We start from the raw sequence: 12,384 nt of genomic DNA on the forward strand, positions 1-12,384 counted from the left end.
AGTGTGGCTTCTGGACTGTTGGGTAATATGGACAATGCCTGTGTGATCAAAATACTTGATTTCTCAAACTCACCCTGCATTGCGGACATTACAGCAAAATTTGCATAAATTGTTGCTCGCGCCTCCTCTGGCTTGAGGAAAACAATACTCTGAGCGCCTTCAAGAGAAGAATTCTTGGCAGCAACGGATCCTACATTCACCTCTTCAAATTCGGCAGTCCTCTCTGGTTGCCATTTCTCACAGTCCTCAAGGCTGAAAGGCAAGTCAACATTGTTTCCCCCAGACAAATAAAATGACAAATGCTCAGCCGCTTCCTTTGGTCTGTTCAGCAAGCAGAGAGCCTCTGCTGCATAAACATGGCCTAGAAAGATGTAAATTCTGGAACATTCTGGAAGTTCTAAGAGAGATCTTGCAACCGATAGTGCCTTCAAAGGATTGTCCAATTCCAGCTCCACATAAGCTAAATTAGCAAGAACAGCTTGTTTAACCAGTTGATTTTCTCTTTTACGGACATTTTCATAATAGGATAAGGAGTTCTGAACAAGTTCCTGACTATTCCCACCCTTTTGTTCCTTAGCGTCCCCGTTTGCATTGACCTGACCTAAACCTACTCCTACTGAAAATGCCTTTGAATCAATGCCATGTAAGTTTTTAAGATTTGAATTCTTTGAAGGTGACACTTCACTTCCATCATTTTCCTCCACGGAAGAGTTAGAGGGCAAACCAGATTTCAAACAATTTGCATTGTTGGAATCCAGCAAGTTTAGAGCATTCAAGAGGCATTGCTGGGCAAGGGACATCGATAACTTCAGTCGCCCATCTTCACTTGGACAAGAATCATCCCCTTCAGATGAGTCCATATGTCCCTTTCCTGGAATCTGATTTTCCACCACAAGTTGCCTCCATTTTCCAATTCCAACAACACACACTCCTACCCCCAACTTATCTGATGGGAACCGACTTGATTTGATGAGGCCCTTTTCTAAAGCCATCAAACAGCATTCTGAGAGTCTGAGCCACAAGAGAGGTTGTTTATAAAAGACCAGACTTGCCTTCTGGAAACATCGAGCAGCAAGTATTGGCTTCCCACAAGCTAAGTACTGCACACCACAATTATAAATTATAAGGAGAGAATTGTCCTGTGAGAAAGTGGGTAGCTTTAAAGATTGATCCTTCCGCAGTGATGAGCAATTGGTTAATGCCTTTGAGAAAAATAAAGATGACGTCTGATATTTCCCAAGCTGATAATAAATGCAACCAAGATTGTTGTTGAAAATGCTTGAAAATGCTGTGTCTGTTCTATTATTTGATGCCATCAATAGCTTTACAGCTTTGCGGTGGTTACCACGGGCATATTCAAGCTGGGATTTCAAAAGAAGAGCCATTGATGAATCTCTTCCACGTGCAATGTTCATGGCCAGCTTGACTTCTCGTTTTGCCAGTTTCAAGTTCCTAGTAAGAAGCAGAAACCTAACCTTGTAAAGTTGCAATTTTAGCTTTAAATCAACAGTAGAAAACCTGTCAACCAAAGCCCTTGAAATGTCATTTGAAGATGGGCCCATTGGCCTTACTAAATTTTGTCCACCCATATCCAAAATCATGGCTTCATAATCAAGTGTATCCTCAGACAAAGCTCTGGATAGATGATTTTCAGATGCATTTGCACTTGACCCTAACTCAGAACTGGATGCATCAGTAGCTGACGCACTAATGGCAACAGGTGCAGACTTGGTAACTAAATTTGCAGCTTGTTGCTGTGCTGTGTTCCCACTGTCACCTTGACTCACACTACTAACACCAAATGCTTTTTCCAGATAAGTCAACACATCCTAAACAAAAGCATATTCCAGCTCAGAGTAGTGAACTTGTACAATTAGAGAAACTAAAAAACTGCTTACGTCAAATCTTTAGGCCGCTTACAAAACAAATCATTCAGGATAAACATATACTACAACTAGCAGGGTAAGAGTTCAATAAATTATGCCAAGAAAGTTTAACATTGTATTTTATAAAAGAAAACCATCACAAGCGAGTAAACTAAATCTTAAATTTTTCAGTTTAACCCAAGTTAAATAGTGATAATGGCGTATGGCTCTCGAATTGAAATTAGATCATCTCAGTTTAGCTCAAAAATAACATGCATAGAAGAAATTGGTATAACATTAACTCAAAAGTTCAATTGATTGAAGACTTGTCAAAGATGACAATAGGATCCGGACAAATGTTACAACCACAACTATTGTAGCCACAATAGTACCCAGAGCTGCAATTGTGGATTCAAGAAATTCCACTACACACTAGCGGCTACACAATAGTGCCACCATAGTGGCTTTCTTACACTGGTTGAGATAGGTAGCAAAATATACCATGAATTCACATTTTCTACATAAGGACCAAATGTCATGTCAGACATGCCTAGAGTGATAGGGATGTTATGTTATGGTTAATTTTGTAATCTGTAAATTAATTTCCTACCTCAGATGACCAAGCGTTAGATATTTAAGCACATATTTATGCATAATAAAGAAAAAGTCGAAATAGCTACAAATAAAGGATTGAGACACAACAGATGGACATATGACCATTGAAAACATTCAGTGGGCATACCCAACACTGACTTGAGAAGAAAGATTTAGTTATCATCAGTGAAACGAGAGGTTCATGGTTGAACTGACCAAGTATAAAATATGTAAAAACACTCACAATATTCAGTTAACAAGTAAACTAGCTGGACTAATATGTAAGTGAAAAAGAATAATACATTCATGCGACATGAATATCATGATAGAGAACAATGCATTAAGCAACAAGACTTGCAATAGTTAAAAAGTAAACCAACTAATCACAGTATCAAATAGAACTTACAGCTGATTTTGATGCATCATGGCAAGCAAGGCTAGCATCAAGCAGCAGAAGACAAATATGAAGAGCCGTTGTCTGCTTTGGAAAAGAAAACACAGTAGAGGAAAAACAAAGCAATCAACATATCAGGGTAAAATTAAAAACAAAATCAAATCAAATCATCTATGACATACCTCATCTATAGGTTCAATATTTTGAAAGAGCGGTTCCAACACAGACAATGTCTTCGCATAGTCATGGAGATGGAACCAAATGATGGCCTAAAGAGATTGAAATAAAAAAATATGTTTAAATAGGTAATTAAAAGCATACATTAAAAGAGACAAAATGAGAAATAAATGAAATTAATATAAGGAGCAAAATGAACATACAATATTTAGCATTGCCACAGAAGAGTCAAATTCATCTGAATACATGGTGCCAGTGCTGTTTGAACCTGAAAACTGATGCGCCGAAGCATTACTTCCTTTGGATCCCAAAACAACTTTATTCCCACCATTGTTAACTGACTCTCCTTGTTCTCCCAAAGCTAGAGCAAGCTCATCATTTTTCCTCTGAATCAACTCCAGCAATAAAAAATAATGAGTACAAAATTACAAATAAATTGAGCTAAGGCTTCAAGCTACAATTAATTGATCCAAAACAAAATAAATCAATTTTGAGAGTAAAAATAAAACCTTCTGTTTCAACGTGATCCCCACCTGACCACTTCACCAGGGGGCAAACCCGAGAGAAATGAGAACTTAAAGCCAACATAAAAGAAATCTGAAGCTTAAACAAGACTTCCTGATTTCTACACTGAACTTCATCTGATAAAGCTATTCAACAAGGAAAACCTATTCAATATCCGAACCCTTTTCACCACTGTTTCCTAACTTGTAATATTATTGTTGAGGTGGTGATATGTATGTCCAGTTTCCTCCTTTAAGAATATCATAAATAAGATACCCAAAAGGAGGAATTTGGGAATTAAACTATCATCAACTATACATACCAGGTTCAACAGGAAGTTAAATCTTGCCTAGATCCTTCTTCCAATGGAGACTTATTTCTTTCAGAAAATCATGAGAAATTATCAGTATCCAATATGGCCTCCACGATCTTAAACACTCATTTCACTGATTCAAGCCAAATGCCAAGACCATTCACTGACCCAGAAATACTTAAACGAGTCAGCATAAAGGCTAGGAAATTAAATATAAAAGAGCCCAAGCTATTTAGACTCAACTTCATTTTAATATTGTTAACTTAATATTGGGATTAGTGTCATGCAATTCCAGTTTTTAAATCCATAAAGGCAAAAAGAAGTGAAAATGGTTTCCTTCAAATATCATCCATGAAAAATAAAAGCTACTGACCATAAAAAATGTCAGTTAGCAGAAATCAAAAACAATGTTGAATTTAAAGTAGAATACCTTGACGCCATTTATTACTTCAAGCAACCTTTTGGGATCTGAACAACCGTCTCGGAAGAATTCCGCAATTGCAATATTATGAAGTACCTGAAATATTAGGATTTAAAACCTTAAACACTAAGATTTAGAAAAACAGATTGCCTTACACAATATCTAAAAAAACATAAAGATAACACAGCATTTGGCAGGTTACATTAAGTTGTTAACCGACCAAAGCAAGTCTTCCCTTGCTCATAACACGCCCCAATAGGGTTAGCAGAGAATTTTATTGCTCAACAAACATAATTGCATTCTCAAATGCAATCCACAAAATAACAAATTGAACAGAATTTTGTTATTGTCTGTGTGCATAATATGTAGAGAACACAAAAAACACACTCATCCTCTATGAAACACGCATACAAAATGATGATAAAGTCTCGGTATTTCTTCAATATGCATTGCTTTCGCAGGTATGCTTGCACAAATGGCTCTCAAACTATTTAAATTTATTTATAGCATGGCATATATCATCAATTGTGAGAATACATAAGAAGTGTAAATTCAGGAACAAAACATTTCTAAATCCATCAAAGGAAAACAACAAAGATAAACACGCAATATGTTGTACATGGCATGGACAATGTACACCATTAAGTAAAACGTTACAGCACAAAAAAGGTATTATCCAACAGCTTGCATGAAGTATACAAGTGTAAGCTCGTGAAACAATATGCGTTGACTTAGTGTTGTGTGTACCACCAGTAGCTATCCCGCTAATCACGTCAGCGTTAAGAACCAAAATTACACATCATTCTACTGGTATTTATCCGGCAAATCAGGTTACCATGAAGAAACTAAAACCAAAATTAACAAAGTGACAAACAAATGTTGAACAAAGAAATATTTCCTTATTCAGAAAATGAGCTTAAAACCCCTATCTCCGTTCAAACTTCCCATGTTGGAACCACTACAACAATTTCTTCTACAAGTTTTACAAATTTCTCCAAACGCCCGACACTCTAACTAGATACACATCACACAGCGCAAATGCATTCTAATCAATGTCCACTGCAAGAAGCTCGCAACACAACTTAATCAGCTCATTCATTTTCTAATAGAGGAAATCCAATCAAACCAGGACGCACATTCACATCTACAATCACAGTCGTTACACTGCATCTGCAAGGGCTCACTAGCTACAGTTCCAGCTAGGTACCAAAACTGAAATTCAGCTCATAAAATAAGGAACCGAACAAACAGATCAATCACCTGCCGCATATTAATTAATATAAAGTAAACACTAGCACCAAGCAAAGAAGCAAGAAATTAAAAACACGAAAAAAGAAGCGTCAATCAAGAACTAAGAGCACGAAGCAACAGATAAAGAAATGAAACGATGCCGGTTAGATCAGTATCCAGGAAAAATGGTAAAGAGAATTCAAGCACCTTGGGATCGTCCTGCTTCTTCTGCAGGAGCTGGTTCAAAACCTCGACGCACTCGGCGAACTTGGCAGACTGAAAATGCAACGCGGCATCTTTGGCGAGTGCCACGGCGACGGTGAAAACGCCGTCCTCGGTCTCGGTGCCGGAGGAGGCGTCGCGGTTGGCGGTGGACGACGGGGACGACGACGGTAAATCTCGGGATTCCATGTCGAGATCGAGTAATCGGATTGCAAATCGTTTTGGGAGAGGGTTTTGGGGAAGAGAGAGATGAAAAGCCCTAAAGTTGAGTGAAAAGGTGCGAAGTGAGATGAATCTGAATTACATTCAAAATCAAAGTAAAGAAAGCGCTGTAGTTGACAAATTTGAAGTGAGAAACCCTAGGATTTGCTTGCTTCGATGGTATCTGGTTTTCCTGTGATAGAGAGAGGAAAGAGTGATAGAAGGAAATGAAAACCTATTCGCCGAATCGGGGGAGGTTCAGATAGAAAGAGAGTGGAAGGTTTTTTTAACATTTTTTTTTTTCAGTGACTCATAAATGGGATAAATTAAAATGAGCACATCATCATATCCGTTTATTTCACTTGTCTTCTTCATCTGACGTCCCAAGGGACTCTTTTACTTCTTTTTCTTTAAACGGATAAAAAGTTTAAAAAAACTCTTATACTTAATATTTTGTATTAATATGGTGTACAATGTCTCACGACTTTGTCTTGAAGAACAGACTACTAAACTCTCACTGCAAATTATTTTCATCAATAATCAAACTCGAAGAAAGTCAAAAAATAGTTATAAAATACTAAATTTACAAATTACCTTGATTAATTACTGTTAAGTTTATTCTATTAATTTGAAAAGTTCATGGCTATCAGCTTAGACATCATATTGTCTTCTTAATTTTCTTTTATAAGTTTTGTACAAGTTAGATACAAAAAATAATTATTTTCCTCAAAACTTCTCGGATAATTTCTCGATTTTTTTTCTTTTTCTACCTCCTCGGTCCAATTTTTTGTTTTACTTTTTCAATCTTCTCAACTTTTTTACACTGTCGATTTTCTTGGTCGAAAAACCAATTAACACTTAACATAATTAAATGAATATTAGACACATAAGTAAAACCTAAATTATAGTTTATTTGTGATTAGATTATCATTAATTCCCTAAAAGATAAAAATTCAATAATAAATATTATAAATAGATAACACCTCCAATAAAAAAGATATTTGTTTTTAATTTTATTTTTTCGAAAAAACTTGATTTTCGTAATATCTTTATAGGTACCTATTATCCAAAATCGACAAAGTTGAAAATTAAAACCAAAATATACAATAATCTATATTATTGATTACGTGATCAACAATAATATCTAAAAATCATAAAATTTAAAAATATTAATTAAAATGTGTTCCATATATTTTAGGTTAAAACACATTTTCATTCATATATTTTCAATTTAATATTCTTTTTGCAGCCATATGAGTTTATCACTTTAAGTTTTGATTGTTTTATTTTGTTTATGTATAGTATTTTTATTAACCCAAAACTATTCAACCGTGTATCCGTTTGTTACTCTGGATTATTATTTTCTTGAAACTTATCCTATAATTTGTCACGTTTCAAGATAAATAGATGGTATAATCAATTTGGTTAAAGAAAAACACTTTAAAAAACAAAGTGAACATTTAAACCCATAGAGAAGAAAGACATCTCATTTTTATTTTAATCCATACTTCAATTATTTTAAATGATAGAACTTAAAAATAGTTATTGTATGTAATACTTTTACATGTAAATATATTTTATTTTTTAGGCATTTTCTTTAATAATTGTAAAACACTTTTAATTCTTTGTATAGTAAATATTTTTCATTGATACTTTTTTATTTCTTTAGCCAGAATTTATGTACTTTTTGTATGTTAATATATATATATATATATATATATATATATATATATATATATATATATATATATATGGGTTTTCTAACGCGTGTACGCCTGTTTTTCAGTTGGTACATTTTAGCAATGTGTACCGGGTTTTAGTAGACAAAAATATCCTTATATATCATGGATTCTAAGTTTTAAGGTTAAGGGTATTTTAATAATTTTCATTCTCAAAACTAAAAAAAAAAAAAGAAATCCCCAAACCCTTACTCACCTCTCTCATTCCTCTCTCAACCCTTTCTCTTTCCTCTTTCTCACTCCAATCTTTTCTCTGCTGTTATCCCTACCGTACCTTCAATTGAAAAAATCAGAAACACTTGATGTTAAACAATCTTACAAAAAAATGATTTTATAATGAGTTTTCATCTTATAATTTTTGTCTTATCTAATTTTATCCAATTTTCACAAGCATAAAGGAATTGGTAATTGACCTGGAAAAAATTCAGAAATACTCGTTGTTTAACAATTTCTTACAAAAATGATTTTATAATGAGTTTTTATTTTATAATTTTTGTCTTATCTAATTTTATCTAATTTTCACAAGCATATCAAAGGAATTGGTAATTGGCCTGGAAAAAAATCAAAAACACTCAGTTGTTAAACAATTTCTTACAAAAAAATGACTTTATAACGAGTTTTCATTTTATAATTTTTCTCGTATATAATTTTATCTAATTTTCACAAGCATAATGACATCAGAAAGAATTGGTAATTGGCCTCGAGGATTTTTTTAGAGATGATGAACCTTTGCCTTGAAGGTGAATATGTCAATGACTCAACTCTTTACAAAGGAAAATTTTTTAAAGAGGTTAGTGAAGATGGTGAAATTGAAGAGATCTTGAATGAACCTTTGCCTTGAAGGTGAATATGTCAATGACTCAACTCTTTACAAAAGAAAATTTTTTAAAGGCATGTGTTTCTGATTTTTTTCAATTGGGGTTACAGTAGGGATGACAGAGAAAAGGTTGGAGTGAGAGAGATGAAAGAGAAAGGATTGAGAGGAATAAGAGAGGTGAGTAAGGGTTTGGGGGTTTCTTTTTTTTTTTAAGTTTTGAAAATGAAAATTATTAAAATACCCTTAACCTTAAAATTTGAAATTCATAATATATAAGGATATTTTTGTCTACTAAAATCCGGTATACATTGCTAAAATGTACCAACTGAAAAACAGGCGTACGCGCGTTAGCAAACCCCATATATATTATATATATATATATATATATATAATACATTTTTATAAAATAATAGTTACGCTTCTTTTAATTTTTAAATATATATTCATTTTTCTTATATTTGAAATAAATGACATATATCTTCTTTATTTTTTAATAATGTGATAATATTTTTTTGTTCTATGTAAAAAATAGGAAACTAAAAATTAAATTTTGAAAATATTTAGTTTTTCAAATGTAATGGTATCTAACCAACAAATAAAATAATAACATGTCAACAGTGAGACTACGTTCTAATTTGCAAATAAGTAATTAGCTCTCTTATATGTAGGGATGGCAAAAAATCAATATGCGAGAGATAATTGGTATTCGCGAATATTTACTATCCGCAGGTTACCGACAACAAGTATTTTAATATCCACTTATAAACGAATCAGGTACGAATATTATATTATCTGACATGTCGATACCCATTACTGGAAAAAATAAAAATAATAATTTAATTTATATTTAATTTAATTTAAAATAAAATTAATTTATATTTTATTAGATTAAATTTAATTAAAATTAAATTTTAATTTATATTTTATTTTCTTTATTTTAAAATTATATATTATTTTGTAATTTTAATTCAACTTTATTTTAAAAATGTATAAAATATATTTTTTTAATATTTGCGAGTACCTGCGGATATCCGTGAGTTTTTTTGAAAGGGTATCCGTACGAGTAGTAGGCAGAGTTTTCATTTGCAGGTCCGTATCCGACCCGACTCATTGTCATCCCTACTTGTGTTAGCTTATATTTTATTTATATTTTACTTGTATTAAAGTCATGAATAAGTGTAATAATAAGTTCACAAATTAATATAATATAATATTCTCCGTCAAATTATTTATTTGTGTGTAAAGACTTAGAAAATACTGTTTTATAGGTGGTGGTAATTTAAAATAATAAAACTTGATTATTTAAATATAAATAGGTTCGTTTTAAACAAGTTCCATTGTTTTAAAACACATTATATTTATTAAAAAATATTTTTTTAAAGTTCTTTGATTTCTTTCTAAGGTTCATTTGTCTGAATATCATAGACCGCCTGAGTGATCACAACAGTGAGATCTTCAAGTCTAACCTATTAGTTTATTCAATAGAGTAAGTTGACTTTCTGCTTACTTCTTTTGTCAATTTTTTTTATTTCTTGCATGTTAATCTTCCTTACTTTGTAGGTTAAGTTTGAGTCTTTTATACGAGTCTCTGTTGATTAGTGGTTTCAACAATGTACTCTGATCGTGCTTTTGTGGTTCATATGAGCATATATGACTTATTATGCGTTTAGGGCTTTAGGCTTCCTAGAGTTGTTTGGTCATAAACTTATATTCTCTTTAATTTGTATGAAAAAACATGAAATTGTGTTTGATAAGTAGTGGAATTTATGGTTGGTTGAATATGATATTAATTGAAATGTTTGTTGTGATGTTGCATATTGGCGAGCGCGTAATTGCCTAGTTATGAATATTACAATGTATACTTGTGATTTGATAATGGTGTGAACTTTGAATGTTGTTGTTTTGAAGTTTTATAGGTGCAAATTTGGTGTAAAGTTGAAAGTAGAAAATGGAGAGTGTTTTTGGACTAGCTTTTAGTCCAAATTAAGGTTTTAATATGTGGTTTTTTACATGAGTGACTTTGGAATGATAATGGGTGTTTGACATTTGGTTTAGAGTAATTTAAATATTGTATAAGTCCTTAGATAACCAAAAAGATGATGGTAACTTGAGAAATTGTGAATCGGTAAGACCTATAGGGTAGTTTAGTGGTAAATGGGAGGTTTGATAGGTGAGATTTTGAGGTAAGGGTGAAATGGAGAATATGAAGGTTTAAAGTTGTGTTGGTTGACTATAACAATACTTATAATATTTAGGTTGAGTTATAAACATTGATTAGTTCACTGTAAGGTTTGGAGGTGTGTGTGGATATATAATAGTTAGAACATGTGAGGTATGGGAAGTATAGGTTATGCAAAATTATACAGACTTACTGAGCGAATCTATGCTCGCTGAGTGAGCGACACTGTGGTTTTGCATTTGCATTTGTATGATGTTTTATTATTACATGAATGATTTTTTTGTATATAATATTGGGCATAGGAGACGTCTTTTCAGTTGATCTTGTGAGGATAGAGGTGAAGCAACAACATAATTAGGTTTTTGTTAAACAAATATAAATATTTTCCTTTAAAAATATATAGGTTTTTTTTGTTAGTTATCATCTTTGGAACATTTTATTTAATAGTTTAACACTATTAAGATGAGATGTTACATTGCGTGTTAAAATAATATTTTATTTAAAATATAACTTGATATTTTAAAATATAATTTATAATTGTTTACAATACAATTTTTATTATATTTAAAAAAAACTTATTCTGTATTTAAAAGTTTTAATTGTTAATTTAAATTTAAATTTTAATCAATATAATATTTAAAATTAAGGAAAAAAGTGTTTTTTTTTAAGATATAAGAATAAAGGTTTTATTCAAAACGTATGAAATGTAATTACCCATAATCTACAAAATAAATTATAATAAATACATATTTTTTAAAGTGAAAGTTAGAAATTTCGAGATAATGACTAGAGTCATTATAATTGTTGTTCCTCCGTGGCCACTCAACATTCAAATAAAAAAAAATACACCTAAAATAGATAAATACATTCATATCAGTAATCACTGGTTTATTAAATTTCAGCACCATACAAACACAATTAAAATTTAACAGTAACAGATAACCAAAAGCATGGATATTCTATTAGTACATTACATAACAAAATACTCATACTAATCTCTTAAGGATTATCTTCCATCCTTCAGTAATCACTAATTTATTAAATTTCAGCACTATGCAAAGACAATTAAAATTTTCTGATACAACCATTTGTGAACATATACATAAAAGTGCTAAATAATTTAAAACTTTCTAAAACACAACTCTTTTAATTTCAAAACTAAAAATTAAATTCAGTTTTTTTATGATAAAATATGCTAACTGGATTTTTTTAGAGAATAATATTTTTTCGATATTGTTAATCTTAAGTTACTTGAATAACAATATTAAGTTTCATTTTCTCAATTAAGGGTTAGTGAATAAGTGTTGTCCATTTTCAAGATTGGAGTTTTTAAGTCTTTTAAGTAATACGAGGTTATTAATTGTATTAAAATTCAAAAAACATTTTTTTATATAATTGGAGTTATTATATTTTATTTCAATTTTTTCTTAGTAGAAATTAGTATTTGTGTTCGTTGCCTCTAATTTGTTGTGATAAATCTTGGTCTTAAGACAAAATGTGTAAGAAAAGTCAAGATGTAAAACTCGTAATTTTCACTAAAAAATAACATTTATTGTTTTCAATCAACTTAAAACTAAAGTTTCAAACATTTTTATTCATTAACATATGTACTCAACCAAAATAAATTACTGAAACATCAAATTTCAACCTGTACCAAGTAAGTAATGAATTTTGTAAGACAAATTGATGATTTTTGTTAGACAAATTCTCAATTTAAAAGACTTTATA

General features: G+C 31.5%; 1 protein-coding gene across 1 annotated transcript; it reads right to left on the reverse strand.

The window, feature by feature from the left end:
- Nucleotides 1-2: 2 nt before the first annotated feature.
- LOC148201268 (uncharacterized) lies at nucleotides 3-6,203 on the reverse strand (the record flags this gene model as incomplete). The annotated part of the gene is made up of 6 exons (XM_088113151.1): nucleotides 5,706-6,203; nucleotides 4,278-4,364; nucleotides 3,234-3,416; nucleotides 3,036-3,122; nucleotides 2,866-2,937; nucleotides 3-1,829 (listed from the first exon to the last, which is right to left on the reverse strand). Coding segments are annotated over exons 1-6 (2,460 nt in total), but the record flags the coding sequence as incomplete, so codon positions are not given.
- Nucleotides 6,204-12,384: the final 6,181 nt, after the last annotated feature.

The sequence above is a fragment of the Vigna umbellata genome, chromosome 4, assembly GCF_029865625.1.
Source record: "Vigna umbellata cultivar VRB3 chromosome 4, Vumbellata_1.0, whole genome shotgun sequence".
Lineage (NCBI taxonomy): Eukaryota > Viridiplantae > Streptophyta > Magnoliopsida > Fabales > Fabaceae > Vigna > Vigna umbellata.